Genomic DNA, 21282 nt, shown 5'->3' with positions numbered 1-21282 from the left:
TTTTTGAATATGTTGATACAAATAATATTCAGCCTAAATCAAAAATACTTCAAACAATTACTCTCTCTAGAACTTTTATGCTTTAATTTATATGCCTTGTTAAATTATATAATACTTGACTGTATAGACCTAACTCCTTCCTGTATCAAAATAGTTTTGTAATGGTTAAGGTTTAGATTCATAAGTGTTTGTTTGTATGTTGTATGGTTTAATTGTAATAAAAAAATTAAAAAAAAAGATTAATGTTAATATTAAACAACAAGAAGACACTTTTTGAGTAGCATTTCCATCTCTGCAGACATGAAAAACATAATACTGTTATGCCCAGTCAGTTCAGTGAATATATCACAACTCAATGTGTTTGAGTTCTCCAGATCTCTTCATCAGCCTGGTTGTGGTGGGGAGGGGAGCAGGGGGCGGGTTCAGCATCCAGCCTGATGAAGAGATTTGGAGAACTCAAAAGCTCACATGCTATTACATTATTTTGGTTGGCTTTAAAAGGTAGTACATGGCATTTGTGTTTGGAATTTTCTTTGAGTTGACAGTGCTGCCCTAGCAAGAAAATTATGCAAGATCAGAATCCTCCATTGTATATATCACCAGCTGAATTCATCATACATACTCAATGAAACAGGTTTTCAATTTTATTCACTCTGATTTGGAAATGTGAAACAAAGGTATTAATAGTATATTGATTTAAGTTTGGGATTTTATTAACAATTGCGTCCTCATCCTGGCAACCTTAAAACTTGTATAAAGGTTAAATTGTTTCAACAGAAGATTATTTGACTGAAAAAATTCAGTACCTGAAAGTGCTGTTGGATAGCTTTATCATGTGTATGCATTTTTTAAGAATACTGTTTGAAATCTTTCATAATATTGTTACATTTTGGAGAGAGTCTAGTTCTGCTGATTTGCTTTAGCTGCAGTATACAGCTTTATACAACTACAGCTAAAGTGGCGCCCGATAACCAGAACAGGCTAAATGTTGGATTTTTGAACAGGAAATGAAAAGCAGATATGGAAGCAGTCACGAACCTCTGTCTTTTTGTCTTCTAAAACAGCGTTAGTGACAGCAGCAGTTCTCAAGGCTTATCTCAGCCTTCCACACAAACAACACAATACCTGAGGGCTGACACACCTAACAATGCAACACCAATTACTAGTAAGTGTTAATCTAATAACAGGGTGGAGTGGTGTCATAATCAGAGTCTGTTCTAAGTAACCAAACTGATAATGGCCAGCTGGTTTTAGTGTGGAAGGTTTAGGTTTGGCATCTATGTGGCCTATGTTTCTGTGAGCTGTCAGAGTGAAGAGCTGCATGTTAGGAGAATATCATGAGGTTCTCAACTCACATTTCATTCCTAATACTAAGGTAGAGAGGTGAATATTGAGGGGGAGGATTAATGGGGAGGGATAGTTGTGCCCCACAAATTGCACACACACCCAATCTAGTGTCTAAGCGTACAGCTAGCCATTCTCACATCAGCAGGAGAGTGTCTTCAAGATGGTTTTCTCTAATTGGATGAATTCAGATATGGATGTTTAGCATATAACATATATCCTTTAGCATATTTTGCCTGCTGAAAAGAATATCATTTCTCTCAGCTTACAGGATGTGCTTTCTTGCAATGAGCAAAGCCTTTCTGAAAGGACTTGAACACCTTCTTACTAGACACTGAAATTATTCCAAAAATGCGTGGCTCATAGTTTTAGAATATTTATAAACAGAGGAACAGAGGGTCCACTTTCTATATAGCAATATCATTTAGAGTCCAGAAGAGGGCAATAATGTGTCAGTTTGCTTGTCAAAATATTGTAAGGTAATCACTTTAATGCATGTAGTCTGTTGGGTATTAGACATTCTGTAATGCATCCTACGTTAGTTTTGCAAATATGACCAAAACAGTAAATATTTTGTTTCATGATATCCACTGGTGGGGGATTTTTTCCCTGTCTTATAATATCCTATTGAATTGGTGGGTGTATTAGTGCTACAAAAGGATTTAACTGAATTTTTGTGTTATGGGTATTTACATTTGGTATTTATATTGGTATTGTTTGGGTATGCTGGCTCCTCAGGTTATCCTACTTTACGGATAGAGAAGAATGACCTTAAAAGCGTAACCTTGATGGAGGCAAAAGCTAAAGTGAAGGACATAGCAATCTCCAGAGAGAGGATAACTCTAAAAGATGTTCTGCAAGAAGGTATTAGTGAAAAGTTTCTCTCATGATTTGATGATATGTATGCAGTTTGCTTTCCATGCTTCTTGACCTCTTACTTGGAATTTGCCAAAGATGGCTGGTGGTGGTTGTAGGAGCAATGCTGTAGTGTTCCCTAGAATCAAGTCTGATTCTTGCTGGTATGGTCAGTCTTTAACATTTAAAAAAAGATTAATCAGTCTTTCTATTAAGCAATTACCTAAATAATTGGAATTGAATGTATGGGTAGTATAACTAATATTACACAAAATGTCTGGCAAAGAGAGTTTCATGAAAATTCCATCACCTTCTAAAGTTCATATTGATAGGCTGCTTTTTGAACATCTTCAAATTAGAGATTGTCAGAGATTGTTTGTGAGAGGAAAGTCTGTTGCTGTCTTTTGTTGCTCTTCACAACTGAATTATAAAAATTATGTACAAATGTATATTAACCTCATTTTCTTTCTTTATCATGCTTAGGCACATTTGGGAGGATTTTCCATGGAATTCTAATAGAAGAAAAAGACCCTAGTAAAGAAAAACAAATGTTTGTCAAAACAGTAAAAGGTAGGATTTAATTGTGAGTTTTATTTAATTGATATTTAGGCATATTGTGACCCGAATAAAGCTTCTTCCAGTTAGACCTTTTTTAGATAGGAAAAATAGCATTGTGAAATTTACCCCACAGTCTTTGATCTAGTCTGTGCTGTGATTTCAAAGACCAAAGGGATGGTGGTGTTTGTATTAGTACACTTTTGGGAAACAGCTGATTCCCAGTGAGCCATAACTGAAATACAGCCATCAGTAGGAAAGGTATTTCCACATAATTTTAGTAGGAGGTCAGCTACACGGCATAGGTGAAATGGGAAAAGGGGACATGTCTGAATGGTGAGAGAATGCAGGAGTGACAGTAGCTAATGCAGAGAGCGAGTTTGGTGTAGTGGTTAAGAGCGTGGGACTCTAGTCTGGAGAGCCGGGTTTGATTCCCCACTCCTCCACTTGAAGCCAGCTGGGTGACCTCGAGCTAGTCACAGTTCTCTGAAGCTCTCTCAGCCCCACCCACCTCACAGGGTGTTGGTTGTGGGGATAATAATGACATACTTTGTAAACCGCTCTGAGTGGACATTTTCCTTAATGGCGGTATATAAATCAAATGTTGTTGTTGTTTGTTTATTTTATATTAACTATTTATAACTACCTCTCCAAAATGTAGTTTTTAACTGATCCTGTTGTTGATTTTACTGTAAGCTGTCTTGGGCACAGTCATCCGCATAAAAGTTATTGCAGATCAAATTCAGACTACTCAGCCAAATATATGGCAATATAGAAGTTCTTAGCTATCACCAAAAAGAAGCCTGAGAGGGGATCATACGGTTTTCCAGTGGGAGACTATTTCATAGATGGGAAGCAGCAGTGGCATGTGCTCTTATGGCAACTCTTCTCACTTCTCTCTGAGGAGGGATGCAATGGAGAGTCTACAGTCACTATATCATTGTCCTGCAGGACAGTATCTGGGAGAATCTGGTCCTTAAGCACTGTGCTCCCAAAGCATATATATATGAGCATGTAAGGGAATATTATACGTCCTGGCAGCTTAAAAGGGCATGTCATGTTTTAACTCTCAATTAATGGTCAAGCTTTGTGGTTTCATTCAGGCTTGAACCCTGAACAGACCCCTGTGAGGTTTGATTGGCGTCAGGAGAGAGTTCCTTTAGTACAAACCAGCTTTAGAAATTATTGAGGAGTTAGCCGTGTTAGTCTGTAGTAGCAAAATCAAAAAGAGTCCAGTAGCACCTTTAAGACTAACCAATTTTATTATAGCATAAGCTTTCGAGAATCCAGTTCTCTTTATCAGATGCCTGATCAAAACGGGGCAGATACAGAAGAGGAGGGGGAAAGAGAGAGAAAAGGGAGGGGTCATAAATCACAAGAAGGCAGAATGCAATTAGCATAAAGGCAATCAAAACATTCCTTTGCTTGGAAATGTAAACATCTCCTTTTGGTGTGCAGTCAGTTTGTAGCAGTGAAGGTGTCCAATTCCTATGTAGTATAAGCCTTCGGTAACCACAGCTCTCCCTGCCAGTTGCATCTGACAAAGAGAACTGTGGTCCCCGACCACTCTACACAACAGGTACACTTCCTGGACACCACTGTACAACTACATAATGGATGAATAAATACCACCTTATACCGGAAACCAACAGACCGATACTCATATCTACATGCCTCCAGCTTCCACCCTAAACATACCACTCGGTCTATTGTCTACAGCCAAGCCTTACGTTACAACCGTATCTGCTCCAATGCTCTCGACTGAGACTCACACTTAAGGGATTTACAACAAGCATTTTTGGGACTACAGTACCCACCAAATGAAGTGAAGAAACAAATTAACAGGGCCAGACTAGTACCCAGAAACAGTCTGCTCCAGGACAAACCTAAAGGAACTAACAACAGAACACCACTGGTTGTCACCTATAGCTCCCAGCTCAAACCCATCCAGCTTATCATCAGTGAGCTACAACCCATCCTGGAAAATGATACCTCTCTCTCAGAAGCCCTGGGTGGAAGACCTTTCCTTGCCTACAGACAGCCCCCCAATCTTAAACGACTTCTCACTTACAATCATGAATTGGCCAGCAGAGTCACCAGCACAGGGACCAGGCCCTGCAACAGACCCAGATGCCAGCTCTGCCCCTATATCTACCCAGGGAATACAATTACAGGACCCAATGGCATCAACTACACTGTCTCTGGCTCTTACAGCTGCTCATCCTCCAATCTGATATATGCCCTCATGTGCCAACAATGTCCTTCTGCTCTGTACATTGGACAAACCAGCCAACCTCTACGCAAAAGAATAAATGGACACAAATCTGACATTAGAAATGGAAACGTCCAAAAACCAGTGGGAGAACACTTCAATCTACCAGGACATTCCACCAAAGACTTAAAGGTCGCTGTGGTTCAACAGAAACCTTTCAAAAACAAAATCCAATGGGAGGCTGCTGAATTGGAATTCATATGCAAATTTGACTCTGTCAAGCGGGGACTGAATAGAGACTATGAATGGTTATCACATTACCACAGGTAACAGATTCTCTTTACAGAGGTGTGATCTGGGGGAGCCCAGTGACGCCTGGTGTGGGCTTTCGGGGACCACAGTTCTCTTTGTCAGATGCAACTGGCAGGGAGAGCTGTGGTTACCGAAGGCTTATACTACATAGGAATTGGACACCTTCACTGCTACAAACTGACTGCACACCAAAAGGAGATGTTTACATTTCCAAGCAAAGGAATGTTTTGATTGCCTCTATGCTAATTGCATTCTGCCTTCTTGTGATTTATGACCCCTCCCTTTTCTCTCTCTTTCCCCCTCCTCTTCTGTATCTGCCCCGTTTTGATCAGGCATCTGATGAAGAGAACTGGATTCTCGAAAGCTTATGCTATAATAAAATTGGTTAGTCTTAAAGGTGCTACTGGACTCTTTTTGATTTAGAAATTATTATTATTGAAGAGCTTTAGATATGCATCTGGGGCCCCCTCAAAGCTTGTTGGAAGGGGTTGAGCAGCGTCTAACCAACAAGGAGTGACAAACAGCACACCAGTTTTCCTTGGCTCCTCAATATCTACAGTTTTACAGGTTTTAATTTGCTAAGTACATTCCAACCATAATAAAGATGAACAGGTTTTTGTGTGAATCCTCTGGTTTAAAATATTTAGCTAATTGTCACTGTCTGTCGTGCCTTAGTTGAGAGACTCAAGAATTTTTGCAGTGTAATTCATTACAGATTGAGTTACGCAATCTGCCCTTCTGAGTATGGGTTAAACTTACATAATGTGTTTTGCTGAAGGAACGGGTTGACTTATAAGAAACAAGGAAATAATATTGATAAGAAAATACAATGCAAGTGCTGGAACTGTTTTATGAGATAAGATTTGAATTTCCGTATATACTTGAATTCAGGTCAATCATCTTTTCAGTGTTCAGCAATTCATTGCTGAGAACTCTGTCATAATGGGAGCAAAATAGTAAAGAGTCCAGTAGCACCTTTAAGACTAACCAGCTTTATTGTAGCATAAGCTTTCGAGAGTCACAGTTCTCTTCGTCAGATGCATGAGAACTGTGGTTCTCAAAAGCTTGTGCTAAAGTTGGTTAGTCTTAAAGGTGCTACTGGACTCACTATTTTGCTACTACAGACTTACACAGCTAAGTCCTCTGGATAATGGGAGCAAGTTTACCAAAACAAACTCTGATAGCTCAGATTACTCCAATGCAAATCCACAGTTTTGGAGGCACTTGGGTACTTGAAAATCCATTAAAAGAACTGTTGAGTATTGTGAATTCATCATGCACATATCTTGAAAACCAGTGTGGCATAGAGATTAGCGTGTCAGACTACCATTGGGAAGACCTGGGCTCAGGTCCACTCTGCCATCAGTCTCACTCACTATCCTTGGACTAGTTGCATATATTCATATAAAGTGTAAACATACTGGGGATGATTGTAAGAATGGAACGTCCCTTAGTTAAGGTCATATAGCACTCATATTAAAGTAATAATCAGATATTTTTACATCTATATTTGTACTCTTTTAACCGAAGACTCATTTAACTTGTATATTGTTTACCTAATAATGAAATGTTTTGTTTTATAAGTTCAAATCTGGTCATGGACTGTAAATAAAATGAATGAATAAAATAGTATACAAATAGTTAAGTTACAATTTAAATCCATTTTATTATTCTATTTATTTCTTTACATTCAGTCTTGTACTTCTAAGTTATTTGGTAACTTAACAAAGTCCTCATAACCAGAATTGAATATGTACTTAGTTTTTCAACAAAACTGTTTAACTTTCCCTTTCACTTAAAAATGGTGCTCTAAGATTTAAACTCAGTTTTTAAAATCCAGCTGCCGACTCCCCCCCCCCCCCATTTCTAGCAGCTGTCTCCAAAGCAAAAATCTGGCCACTTAGGATTCATTGGGCTGGTAGCTTCCCTTTATTCTTGGTTTGTGCTTAAACAGTTGTAGAAGTGTGGAAAAGTTGTCTGAGAAAAAGAAGGTATTATGTGACATGTAGTTTCTTGCACATTTTAGTATCCTACACATAACCCAGGACTCCATGTCATCCATAAGGAACAGAAAGGGTCTGGGAAGAAGAGGGTTTTTCATCATTCTGTGAGGCTTGTGGGCCTTGGGTAGCATGCTTATAGTGTACAAAAGGCCCAAAGAATTACCATGTGAGAGTGCCTTTAGAAGGGCAAGTTATGCAGTGGTTTTGAGCTATAGTTATTAGGCTAAACTAGTGTGTAAATAACTGGCAGGTGTAGGCACAGTCCACCCATTTTTACTTTCTCTGTACTGAGAAGCCTCAGTTAATGGTAATGTACTAAAAACTTAAAAGGTTTGTCTAGGGTATATTTTACCTGTTCATCAGTTTATTCACTTGCTTTTCTGTAGTTGTTGCAAAATTGCTTTTAAAAACATTTGACTTTCTAGATCAAGCCTCAGAAGTTCAAGTGACAATGATGCTGACAGAAAGCTGTAAACTCAGAGGCCTTCATCACAGGTTAGCTCTGTTACTTTATTAAGATGAAAATGAAGTCATTTTGATTTATTTTTGGAATGGGGGGCCAACAGTTGTCAGTGAAAGCAGGTAATTTTGTTTTTCTCTGTATTAGTAGTCTGCCACAAGGTATGGTGGTGGTAGCTGCTGGGTTTTTCCACCATTCAAGGAGAAACAGACATTCATGAAAGTTGGGTCTGTAAGCTATTAACTATTACTCTATGTTTAGATTAGCATGCCTCTGAAATCAGTTGCTGTGGGGAGACAGCAGGGGTGGGATGTTGCCTTCATGTCTTTCTTACAGGCTTCCTTTGGTCTGATTCCACTGGGTTGCTCTGATGTTACTTTCTTTAAGCCACATAAGGGGCATAATATTAAGTGAAAAGGTAACAGAACTCAGCTTGCTTACATCAGGCTTGGCTTTGGGAGGTGGGGATTGGATACTTCTAGTATTAGCCAGGATTGATCAAAGTTCACAGAATGCAAGTTTCACTAGTATTACATGAAATTGCAGGTACAGTTATCCTAAATAGCTCATGCCCCTCCTGCAAAAGAGAAGCAGACTCAAGTAAACCAAAACCATCTTTGAAAACTGTGTCCAACCTACTATCTTAAGCAGCTACTATATTTAGTCAAATGCAAAGCTAGTTTTTTTTCCCCAAGCATGCCATTAAAACACAGAGGAGTTGTCTTAAGTTCACATACAAGTTACAGTTATATCTAATAAGAAAGATCTTTTTGTGGAACATTTTTTGTGGGGATTGTGTTACACTTAAGTTTGTCTTCCGTTTGAGTAGATATGGTACTATTGGCAGAGATTCCCTTGTTGTAACTTGTTACCTGAGAATCTGAATGGGTGAAGACTTTTCACTAGTTGATAATGAGAAGAGAATGTTCAGAAATCCTTTTGTTTCTGTTGTATGCTGTCTTAAATAAAGAGCACGTGGAATTTTTCACTTTCATCAATGTAAATATTTAAGAAATGAGCTAGAGAAAAAACATACTGTCCTTTTAAGATGTAAGTAATATATTAAGCATACAAAGTCATTACTTTTTATTATCAATGTATATTTCAGCTTGAAAACAAGTAATAAAGCATTTGTTCCTTGTCCCTTTTACTCATTTTTTTTTATTTTAATGCAGTCATAAAACATTTTCCTGTCCTCTGAGTATCCCCATCTCCACACTCTGTAGCATTGTTAAACACTTGGATAGAGTCTTTTACCATTCTTAAAATTTAAGAATACATTGGAGAGCAGTGTGATCAGGGCTTTTTTTCAGCTGGAACACGATGGAATGGAGTTCCGGAACCTCTTGAAAATGGTCACATGGCTGGTGGCCCTGCCCCCTGATCTCCAGACAGAGGGGAGTTTAGATTGCCCTCCGAGCCACTGTCTAAACTCCCCTCTGTCTGGAGATCAGGGGGCGGGGCCACCAGCCATGTGACCATTTTCTCCGAAGGCAACCCACTGAGTTCCACCACCTCTTTTCCCAGAAAAAAAGCCCTGAGTGTGATAAAGGTTTTGGGCTTAGGTGGAGCTAATCCCAGCTCAATCACCAAGCTGGCTGGGTGAGATTGAACTAGTAAGCCTAAACCTCTCAGTGGTTGTGAAATCTAAACATGTCAAATCTATTAATTATATTCCTGAAAGACCTAGATAAAACAAAACATAACACCAAAAGTGTTTATACAGATTGCTTTAAAATGGTTAACTCAAGAAAATGTAATTGTGAGGTACTCGTGTAATACAGACATCACAGCCTTTTTTTTAGTCACGGTACTTTTGACTGAAGAGCTAATGGGATAAAAGTAATTTTAACAACAGCATCAACATTTGATTTATCTACCGCCCTTCAGGACAACTTAATGCCCACTCAGAGCGGTTTACAAAGTATGTTATCATTATCCCCACAACAACAATCAGCCTGTGATGTGGGTGGGGCTGAGAGAGCTCCTAGAAGCTGTGACTGACCCAAGGTCACCAGCTGGCTTCAAGCGGAGGAGTGGGGAATCAGACCTGGTTCTCCAGTTTAGAGTCCCATGCTCTTTAACCAGTACACCAAACTGACTTTTACATGTTGCCTTGTATGTATATTCTCTGACAGCCTGATGTTGTGGTAAGTAAGAGTGTCTGACTAGCATCTGGGAAACCAGGTCCAAATCCCTACTCAGCCATAGAACTTGCTGGGTGATCTTGGGTTAGCCATTCTCTTAGCCTGTCCCACCTCACAGGGGACCAACAGATTTTTGAGGATAAAGTTGAAGCTGGAATAATCATATACTCTGCTTTGAGCTCCTTGATGGAAAGATGGCATTAAAAATGTACTTTAAGTAAATAAATACACAGTTGTCCTTATTAATAGTTCACCAAAGCAGCAATCTGTTGTCATATCAAGAAAAGTTACTTGTAGATGTAAAATAGATAGAGAATACTTACAGCTTGGATGAGGTGAACTTGGTGACCAATCAATTGTGTAGTGCACATCCCAGAAGTGTGTGTAAAGTGAGTGTCACAAACTCTTGTCTCAGGCTTGGGCTGACCTTCCCCTACCCTGAGGTAAAACTTCTCCTCTCTAAGCTTATGAAGCTGAATACTGGGTTGGGAAGCCTTTAGTAGCGTGGTGGATGTTTAGCTTCAACTTTCTTTCTTGTCCCACCCTTCAGGACCATACAAGTGGTATGGTTACCCAGCCAAGTCGTAAGTAGGGTAAAGATCAGGGGGTTGCGCTTCCCATAAGCAGAAACTGGCACAAGGCTTGGGGAGATTCAAAGTGTAACAGAAGATTTATTTACAAGTAGGTAATGTAAGAAGGCAGGTGTTTGAACTGAAGTAACAGAAAGGTTTTTGTACAAAAACTTCACTGGTGTGAGGCACAAAACACTTGGTATGATTCTAAGTTGCTGGCTTCTTTGAGAGATGTTGTTATTAGACTTAAAGATATTGAGTCCTTTCAGAGGCTGGCAGTGCTTCACAAATGCTCCACTTTTAACACAAAGACAGAGCACGACTTCTCCTCCTCTCCAGACCTTAGGGTACTCCACTGAGTGAAACCCTTTCAAGATACTGGGCAGGCATTATAGTTATGAGCTATAACCCTGTTCCTGGTGCCAAAGGAGGGACTCCTTTCTACCCACTTCCTTGGCCCACTATAATTTCCAGATCTCTTTAGACTATGCAGGATTTAGTGCTGTCTTTCCCACTTTAGTCCAAGGACTAAAAGTGCTTCCTGAATGTACTGATTTAACTTTAAGGGCACACCTTCCCTTCCTCACACAGAGGACTCTCTGGCTGACCCTTTCTGGTTAGAAGCCAGACTCCAACTTTCTTCACTCTTTTGTTTACTTCAGCTGTCAACCCCTCAACATTCCATCCTCAACTGCCATTTCAGGCTAGGCACAAAGTGTGGGGAGGGGGGAGGGAAATGTCAATCATCCTCTTTACTGTTCAGCATTTGAAGCTGAGTCCGTCACAGTGAGGTTTATCAGTTTGTGGTTGTGTGTGATGATCTATCAAGACTAGCAGAGCAACCAAGCAGCACTGTTGCCTCTTTCAGAAATCTGCTTCCTATCACACATGTTTGTATAGAAGAAGGAGAAAAACCTATGGTGCTGTTGCCTTACATGAATTGGGGGAACCTCAAGCTGTTTTTGCGGCAGTGCAAACTGGTAGAAGCCAACAATCCTCAGGTAAGAGGTTGCAAATCTAAAATAGTTTGCCATTGCTGTTGATACTCAAACTGCCAAGCATATGGTGACTTGATCATTATGAAAAATTTATTATGCAATGGGACCTTTTAGAAAGTTGCTAGCATTAGTTATTAAATTTAAGCACGGTATGATGAACATTTAGACTTGGATCCTGTGTAGCATGAGTAGATCCCTGTTGTGTTACTTCTGTCTCTACTAGACTTCTCTCCCTCACCAAAATTCTGCCTTAAAAGGTTAGAAGACCACCCCCACCAACCCCAGAACATCATGGGGATCATATTGAAATAAGAAATAGGCAAAAATCAACCTTCCCTTCTTTTATGAGTGGAAAGGGCTTTTAGGATCCATGCCCCTGAAAGTAGTGTAATAGTGGCATGATTGAAGCAGATGGAATTATCTTAACATTTTCTATCTTGCTAGGGCAGCTTTTCAAAATGTCTTTCTCAGCTTTACTTAGAGTATCCTGTATCAAAAAAAAGGCAACATTTGTATTCCCAGGGACCATATTTCTAGCCATCTAGTTTGATGGTTAGAAACTTGTAGCTATCCAGGATAACCCTAACTCAGCACCGTGTTGTAGGAAGAGCTTCACAGTAACATAAACTGAATGCTGGTGTGTGTAGGGGACGGAGGGGTGAGATACTGCCTTTTTGTCTTTTGTTTTCTAGAATGCATGCAAGAGAAGTATTTCATAAAAATGTATGACATGCTATCTCATGGCCTCTGTTATTGGTCAGGTTATTTGTATGAAAACAAAAACTGTCATAAAATTAAATGAAAAAATATATTTTTGTTATCAAATGAAACTGTAAGCAACATATTTGAATAAAATTTAGGTGGAGGACACATGTAATTGTTTTGTTGGCTGAATCACTGCCAAAGAAGATTAATCTTGCTCATAAAGGTCAGGTAATGTTAACAGTCTCATACATTATGTATGCACATTATATATCAAATTTCCAGGGACTTTTATCATGTTGAGCTTGAATCAGTTATGTATTGTTAATCTACAGCTGCAGCTTATGTAAACTTGTTTTCTAAAGAATATTTCACCTGCCACTAAAACAGTATTCTAAGCCGCTTACAGCCATTATTAAATAATAGTCAATTAACTAACTAAAAGCAGACACATTTAAAATCAAGAAACAGTAATCCTAGTAAAGACAGCAGCAGCATTTGTTAAAACCATGTTATAAGTTCAGGTAAGATGGATGGGCTTCAGCTGATGCCTGAAATATAATGGACTTCCCAGCTAGTGCACCCAGCTAAAAATGGTGTGTTCTGACAGAGCACAGTACTTTCTGCTGATGCAAGAGTCTCTTGGGTCAATGGATCGTGCCTCCCGTAACTGTTGCATAGTTATGTGATAATCTAGTATTAATTTTAGTTAAAAAAAGATTGCCCTATCCCCACCTTACCCCCAACACAAGCCCCCCCCCCCAAAAAAAACCCTAGAAAAATGAGCCTGTGTAGGACTCTTAACTGGTTATTGATTCTCAGGAGTGGGCAGCCTTTCAGGAAGGCAGCAATAGATCCTCCTCTCAGGTCATCCTCCAGGCAGCAGCAGTGAGATCCTGGCAGACAGAGCTAGGCAGTGTATAATCCAGAAGGAGCCAGCCAAGCCAGATGCAGAGAGCAACCAGCGCACTCAGAGTAGTCTCTCTGAAATCTCAGTCAAAATGGAGATTGCTGTTAGCCATGCCACCTTTTTTAACTTCTTGCAGAATTTGAAAAAGGCTCTGCCCCATCAGAGGACCCCTAGTTGGCCAGACAACCAGCACCCTTTGGCCTCTCATTCTCCCCTCCCTCCTGCCTCACTTCCCCCTCCTCTGGTGGAAAGAAGCCCAGGAAAGAAATGGGAGGGGTCTTGGAGAAGCATCCAGCCAATGGCTGGAGCTGCATTTGGCTGAATAAAACCAAATACATTCAGTTTTATTTGGCTCCCACTGTCCTGGTTCCTGATTTGATTTGAGAGTCTCTGATGTTAGTCAGTACAGCCAGATAATGTCGATTAGGCATGTATCCAGCTATATATTTGGTATACTGAATCATGCACCTGTAGTATGCAACAGAGGTAGCTGTTCCCCAACAGCCCTTTTTGACCCAAGAAAAGCTGCTGCTGGGATTTAGTAATATTTTTCAGATAAAATTTGTTCAACGTAGACAACTGTAGTAAGGGTGGGAAAGAGGACAGAAACCACCCCTGCCCGCCCCCCCCCAGCAGATAATATTGTAGAATCAGCACTGATGAAAGGGCCAGAAAGGCAATTTCACCTCACTGTAGCCCCCTCACATCTCAGTTTGCCCATATGTGTCCTCCCAGCCTACAGCATCTATGTAGCTCAAAAAGGGTTGCTGTAGGGAAGGGAAAGCAGAAGAAGATCTGCTTCAATAAGTGCTTTGCACTCATTCATCTTAATTTGCTCTTGTTTATTCAGAGTCTCATAAGCTATATCACAATTACACATCACTTTAAGCATTTGTGTGTTCTAGTAGCTACTGTCTTAAAACATGGCAGTATTTCTTTGGGAAAATCCACACATGTATTCAGTACATGGGGTGCTAATTTCTGAAATGTAGTACATCAATAACGCTCCTGCATTCCCTTCTAGAAGCTGATTTTTCAGCAGTAAGTTCTTCATCTTCCATGTAAAACATTTTCTAACCAAATAGCCATGGTTAAATACCTGTGCCAAGTACTGATTTACTATATCATATTCTAGGGGAGTTTCAGTCTGTGTTGTCTTTTCCTTTCTGTTTCCCTCAGCAGATGCTGTTCCTTTTTTGGCATTGACCCACTAAACTCAGCAAAGAATGTTCAGTACAAGATAGCTTATGTCATCTGATATTTTCATGTATTTCACTGCAGATTGTTAATGTGCCTCTGAACTGGAATGCTACATTTGCCTAAATGCCTTAGAGCAGAAATTCTGCATCAGAAAAGGCTGAAATATGACCCCTAAAACCATTACAAATGTGCATTTTTTAAATAACATGCCTTCTTTCTGTTAGTTGTGTTGAAGGGCAAAAAGTTGTGCAGGGTCATTAAAGCCAAACCCCCTTCTTTTGGCTTTTGAGGCTACCACATTTTTGTAGCTTTTCAAACCTGTGTCCCCAGCATAACAGCTAGAAATTTCAATTGGTGATTGACAAAGTTCAGGATCCTGAGAACCTAAATTCTGCACCTAGTACATATTGTCCATGCCATGTCAAAGTTGGGTTGTAAGTCTTACGGTTGTTTGTACTGAAGGAACAAATGTTTCTATTCCCCTCCAACTGAAATGCAGTGAGGAAAGTGACAAATTTTGTTTGTCTATCTTTGCTACTAAAATAACAAATGAACAGTGAGCTTTGGAGTTCTAGTTTTCAAAGAACTTTGTGTTTTGGTACAAGTACCAGCAGCTTTTGGACTGGAGAAAACCCCAGTGGACTGGAGAAAACCCCACTTGGTACCTTGGACAGGTAGAGAATATTGACCAAATGATGGGTTTTTATTCCAAGCATATTTTTAATTGTAACGGTCTTGTTCTACAGGCAATATCACAACAAGATCTTGTACATATGGCTATTCAGATTGCCTGTGGAATGAGCTACTTGGCTAGAAGGGAGGTCATTCACAAAGACCTGGCTGCTAGAAACTGTGTGTAAGTACTGCTGAAGACACTCTGTCGTTCAGGTGATGTGATTTAAAGTGTCCTGCTGTTTGGTCATGTTCAAACCACGTACTTACAAGCTGATAGCAGTACCCATCTTACACAATTGTAGCTGTGTTTTGAAGATGCAGCATGGTAAACAGATGCTTACAGAGAATATTATGACTTGTAATGGCAGTACTACTGCTATTAGGCTGGCTCAAAGACTCAACTAGTGAGACTGATGTTGGTCATCATCAGTAGCCTGGAATTCAGCAAGTTGTAGCAAGATAAAATGTGCATTTCCCTCATACGTTACTATAAAATAGCAGTATTGTCTTTACATTGCTGGGGGACCTGCAAGCAATCTGAAGATGGCAACAAGAAATAAACTAAACCCTCCCCCCTTTCCCCCCCATTGATACAGTGGCTCAACACTGCTGAACTCTCAGGCTGTATTGAGTAGCTTCCTACTCACCTAAGACTGAACCTCTGTTCTTAAGTACTGTTATGTGATTGTACTGACAATTCAAGCATGGGTCTAAGAGGAGCCAGTTCATTTAGTCTGAACCAGGGTGGTATTATGCCAGAGTTGTGTGAGACACTATTTATCTCTCCTTCCCTGTGCTGTAAGAGAGAATTTAGGGATTGAATTTAAGGTCAGAGAATGTACATCTCATGGCAAGCAACCAATAGCTCTGCTTTCCTTCCTCATTCAGTGCTATCCCCAGTCCTAATAAACGGAGTGCATGTGAAGTTCAGGGCACTCTCTACCCTTGCAGCTTACAGAATTTTTGAGTGTCCACATACATACTATTAATTAGGTCTGAAGGTGCCATTCTTCTAATCCTAATTGATACTCTCTGCCAAGGCACATTTTGAAGCTGCATGGTTATTTCCATTTCCATGTTTATAGCATCTTAGGGGGTGGGAATAGAGTGGAATGCTGAAAGCTATCAGGATGCTGAAAGCTATCAGTTCAAACAAAGTGCTTTTCTCCTCCTCAGTGAAATTGAGGGCAATGAGCATGTTTGGTACTTGTTGGGCTATTTTGGAGGGGGATTTTACCAACATGCACTTTTCTGCATGTCTGGAGAGTCCCTTGAGGATGCAGAAACCCCAGTCTTGGCTAATGTTGTTGTTCTGTGCCTATCAATAGGAGAGTTAAATTTATTAGGAATGATGGTGATAAAGTCAATTTCCATCACCGTTCCCCACTCTGTTGTGGCTAAGAAACACAATACAGACTCCTATGCTGATAGGAGCAGACTTGAGTCGTTGTGGCCTGGGTCACCAAGGACAGAGAGCAAGCCCCAACCCATTGTTGAGCCTCCTTTTCTGCTTAGGGACGGGAGATATGTTATTGGATGGTTTTACCTATTTGTGTTGTACCTGGGGGCAGGATTGCAAGGTGGCCCACCCCACACTGACAAACATCCCACAGGAGATTGCGTCCCCAAGAGTCCCTGCAGTATCTGAGCCCATATTTCACACGTGATAATGGTGAGCCGTCTGCTATTTTTAAATGCTTGGTGATACTATTAAGCATTTTTCAAGCAGAATACCTTGAAGCCGTCTGTTAAACCTGTATTTGCAAATGAACACTATTTCTGTAGATTGTACTTAAAATGCATTTGGTCATTTTATTTATATAAGCAGTTCTTCAAAGCATGACTTATGCAAATTGTTTATATGGCTTAAGTTTTTGTCTGTATTTGTTTAATATGCAGCATTGATGATGCACTTCAGGTAAAGATTACAGATAATGCCCTGTCCAGAGATCTGTTTCCCATGGATTACCATTGCCTTGGAGACAATGAAAACAGACCAGTGCGGTGGATGGCTCTTGAAAGCTTGGTTAACAATGAGTTTTCAGGTGCTAGTGATGTGGTGAGTTACCAGTAAAAGCTGTATGTTATGTCCCTTCCTGTTTTTCTCACCATGTTTATCCTGGGACATGTTACAACAATTCTAGATGCTACTCTTAAGGAGTTGCATATGGTTGCACCACATCCAGACAGAAAGCAGGTCTCATGTTAGTTGAGCTCCTTTTATATAAATAGGTGAATTCTTATATAAACAATAAACCCAGAATCTGGGCTGTAATTGTCTAAAACATATCCTTTGTGAATGATGATAAAATGATTACAAAGCATTTCCTGACAGCAATGGAGCTAGAAGTTGTATTTCAGAAGTGTAAAGCTAATTTAATTGAGCTTTTTAAAGCTTCAGAAACAGGTCAGAAGAAGCTAGAGCATTCTGCCATTTTTAAACGTACTGTACTTTTAGTTCATCAAAGTAACGATGAATGGTTAAAACAATTTAGCACACCAGAAAGGAAATAAAGGTATTTGCAGCTTCCTAAACTATTTAACATGTACATTTTCTCAGACCTGTGCATCCAGTTATTTTCCATCCCACTTCCAGATGAAAGAGCATCGGGTACATATATTTTATTAGCTGAAAATATGCCCCTTTGCCTAGTGTCTTGGAGAGCCATTGCCGGAGTAGACAACACAGAACTAAGGTGGATCAAGGCTACGATTTGGTATAAAGCAGCATTTATATGTTCTGTTCCCGAAGTCATCTGACTAGCGGTTAAATAAAACAGTAACAAATCAGTTTTAAATTAATATTAATAATTCCAGTGCTACTGGTACTATTTATGTAGGCATTCAAGTTAAAACAGTATGAAGTTCTCCTGTGAAGCTAATGAAAGTAGTGGTGATAATGAAATATTGAATGGGATTAGAAGAATCAGACAATGTTAATGGCACCATTAATATCAGAACTGTTTTGTTTGGAAAATAACCGTGTTAGATGTAGCTATTTTTACTTAAATAGCAAACTCATTCACACTGAAGTGTTATCTATGCTATATTATTATAGTATTTAATAAAGTATGCTACCTTAATCTGATACTTTTTCTGAGTGCATATTTATTTTGGGACTATTTATTTTGGGACTTTCAAGATTTATATGAGTAAAGTATGAATAGAGACTGTACCTTTTAAATATGTGCATAGAATTGATTCTTCTAAGAGAGAATGGAAACAACATTTTTAAATACCTAACCAGTTATTATTTGGAATACTTTTTCCAGTGGTCTTTTGGAGTGACCTTGTGGGAATTGATGACGTTAGGACAAACCCCATATGTCGATATTGACCCCTTTGAGATGGCTGCTTATCTAAAAGATGGATACAGAATAGCTCAGCCTATCAACTGTCCCGATGAACTGTAAGTAGTGACTAATAAGATTGTTTGGAGTCACAAGATTGCTGCTGTTTTCCATTACACTGAGGTAGTATAGAGATTAGTCAACAAGAATTTCTTAAAGTGGTGTTTTGCATGAATGATACTACTTTGCTATAATCTTTGTCTAAGATTTTCTCTGTGCTAGGAGCCAGAATGTGAGACAGAATAACTCTGGCTGAACTGAGTTGAAGTAAGACTGAGAGCAGAGGTTTACAAGTGAATATTGTTAAACCTCTCTTTGGTTATGCATCACTTTTAAAAAGTAATGCTTAGTTCAGTTGTTTTCCCAAAAGGCACATCAAATCCACATGCCCCAGAGTGCATTCCTCTTCCAGCACACAATGGGTTCACCACCCTGTGATTCATAACAGATCCTTGAGAGATGGACTGGTGGAGTTGTGGTTTATGTGATCAGCAGAAGTATAGAATGAGTTTAATACTGTTTTGCCTTTGAGACAAGAGCCATTGTTGTTTGTGGGACTTACTATGTAAGGGCTGCTGTAGGCAGATAGCTCATATCTCTTTGTCTCATGGCCAGTGGTGGATACACAAACAAAAAACAAATGAACCCAGTGCTACTTTATTATTGATGGTTGTGACCACAGAGGATGAGATTCAAAGCTTGGACTATCTGTGACCCCCTAAGCATGCTTAAATGTTTATGACTTTTATTCCATTCTTCTCTTAATACTGTATAGAAGCTTAAAACCTGTTTTAAATTATTGCAACGAAGGAAGGCTCATGTAACACATATGCACTCAGTATAATTGAATCTTAGCTAGTAAAGGGAAGAGCCAAGTAAAACAGTGGTAGCTGTTGCTTGAGAAGCATTGAATTTGCAGCAGAATGGGAGGCTGTCCAGACCCTCTAGGAATGAATTAGTCACAAATGTTGACTTAGAACTGTTACTGCAGGAAAGAAGCAAAGAGGGGTGACCCCATGGCAATCTTTCTGACCACTGTTTGCTTTGTTTATCTTGTAGATTTGCTGTGATGGCTTGTTGCTGGGCACTTGATCCTGAGGAGAGACCCAAATTCCAGCAGTTGGTGCAATGCCTCACAGAATTCCATGCAGCACTGGGAGCCTATGTCTGACTCCAAGCATGCACCATCTCTGCACTACTTCCAAGGGGACAGTGGGTTCACTTAATAGCAAAATGTATCGTTTAGTGGATCTATTTATACGCACTGGAATCTCCATCCCAAACTCATTATGTGGAAGTAAGTTCCACTGATTTCAATGGAAGTTCCACTTAATATGGTTAGGATCAGGGAAGCCAGAGTGTGAAGCAGCAACACTAGATAAGGAATTTCTTCCAAACTCTCTGTGCCTTAAAATAGTCTGGCGTTTTTGTAAGACTAGATTTTATGCTGAATATCACTTTGTGTTGAAAACAAGACATTTTAATTCCCATCAGAATTCTTGAAGTGTAGTTACCATTGACAGGAATTTGATGAATTTTGGCATTGTTAAAAATTATGCAAACTTAATTTCATAGATGTTTAAAATGGCAAGTATGGAGATGCTTGTATGTAAAGCTAAACTGGGCTCATCAGAGCTTGGAAGCTAAGCAGAGTCAGCCATGGTCAGTACTTGAATGGGAGACCACCAAAGAAGGCTGGGTTGCTGTGCAGAGGAAGGCAATGGCAGATCATCTTTGCTTCTCTTTGCCTGGAACGTCCTGTGGATGGGGTTACCATGAGTCTGTTGCAGTTTGACGGCACGTTGTTCTTACACCTCCCACATTTTTCAAGTTGCCACATCAGAATATTTAAATTGATTTGACTGGTTTGGGTGTTCAGATTTGTAGTGTATCTGGAATAGCCTTTTTTAAAATATCAAATGATTTTCTTTAGAGACAACAGCACAATATGGTTGGAACCACAAGTGGCCTTTTATTATGTTTTAAGCCCATTCTTCAGTAGCAGAACTTAGAGGAAAAACCTGGGTGTATTATCCCCCTTTTAAGACAGCAATCATGTAAAACTGGTTCAAGTTTACCTCATATACAGCAGTAATAATACAGTAATAATGCAGACAGGAGGTTCCAAATGGTAGATGTTCCACAGCTGCCCTTGTATTAGGAGTCTTTCACTTTGGACTGTAGAATTCAGTTTTTCTTGTTAAAAACGGTACTGGTTTGTGTTTAGGATTTTTTTATTGACATGAAAAGGAATAAAATATATAAATATATATTTGTAAATACATATTTGAAGAGTAAAACAAATCTGTATATTAAGAGGTAATGTGAGAAATTTCATCCCTCATGTGGACTGTGTTGTATTGAATAGGCAGTTTTGTGGGATGGTGAGTGGGTAAACAGCCGTGAACAAAGTGGAAAATAAGCTTGTTAATTTTGCATGTCACTTGTTAGCCAAGGAGATGGGGAACAAATGTAGGATAAAGACATCATGGTTTTTGATGAACATATCAGCCCTATCAAGGTGCTGGGATCAATATCTTCAATTCTCAACATGGCCAAATCTGGTGGGTACTTAAAGACAGAGACTGGAGCCAGTGAACCAACAAGACTGATCTTTCTGCAAACCTGAAAAAACAGGTTTGCAGAAAATTCTGAAATCTAAACAAAATACATTGTGATGTTTACTCCTCTTGTCCATTAAAAATGAAGTAGTTCATGTACCTCTAATGTACTTCTAAACAAATGCCCTCTGTAGTTTCCATTGTGAGGGTTGTTAGATAACCACAGCTGTTTTGCCAGCCTTCAAGCTTTGGTTTCTGTCAGTTAAAAGGCGGGGAGGGGGGCATTTTCAGGGCTGTGTTGGCCCTTGGGGGAAGATTCAGCAGAGCTGTGCTTGGCAGTAGCCTCCAGGTAACTTGGTACCACGTGACTTGCATGACTCACCCAGCAGCATTCACACCACAAAAGCCAGTGTGGTACGGTGGTCC

The 21282-nt window shown here is 39.7% G+C and overlaps 1 protein-coding gene across 1 annotated transcript in view; it reads left to right on the top strand.

The window, feature by feature from the left end:
- Positions 1–20565, top strand: part of RYK (receptor like tyrosine kinase) — a 60171-nt gene extending 39606 nt beyond the window's left edge. Inside the window, exons 7-15 of the mRNA XM_054982925.1 lie at positions 1065–1165; positions 2083–2208; positions 2683–2769; positions 7707–7776; positions 11329–11461; positions 15017–15126; positions 16845–17004; positions 18218–18354; positions 19355–20565. Of these exons, the coding sequence (XP_054838900.1) occupies positions 1065–1165; positions 2083–2208; positions 2683–2769; positions 7707–7776; positions 11329–11461; positions 15017–15126; positions 16845–17004; positions 18218–18354; positions 19355–19466 (1036 nt within the window). The 3' untranslated portion in view covers positions 19467–20565. The remainder of the gene's footprint in view (positions 1–1064; positions 1166–2082; positions 2209–2682; positions 2770–7706; positions 7777–11328; positions 11462–15016; positions 15127–16844; positions 17005–18217; positions 18355–19354) is intronic.
- The last annotated feature ends 717 nt before the right edge of the window (positions 20566–21282 follow it).

The sequence above is a fragment of the Eublepharis macularius genome, chromosome 6, assembly GCF_028583425.1.
Source record: "Eublepharis macularius isolate TG4126 chromosome 6, MPM_Emac_v1.0, whole genome shotgun sequence".
NCBI lineage: Eukaryota > Metazoa > Chordata > Lepidosauria > Squamata > Eublepharidae > Eublepharis > Eublepharis macularius.
This window is presented reverse-complemented; position numbering and strand designations above follow the sequence as displayed.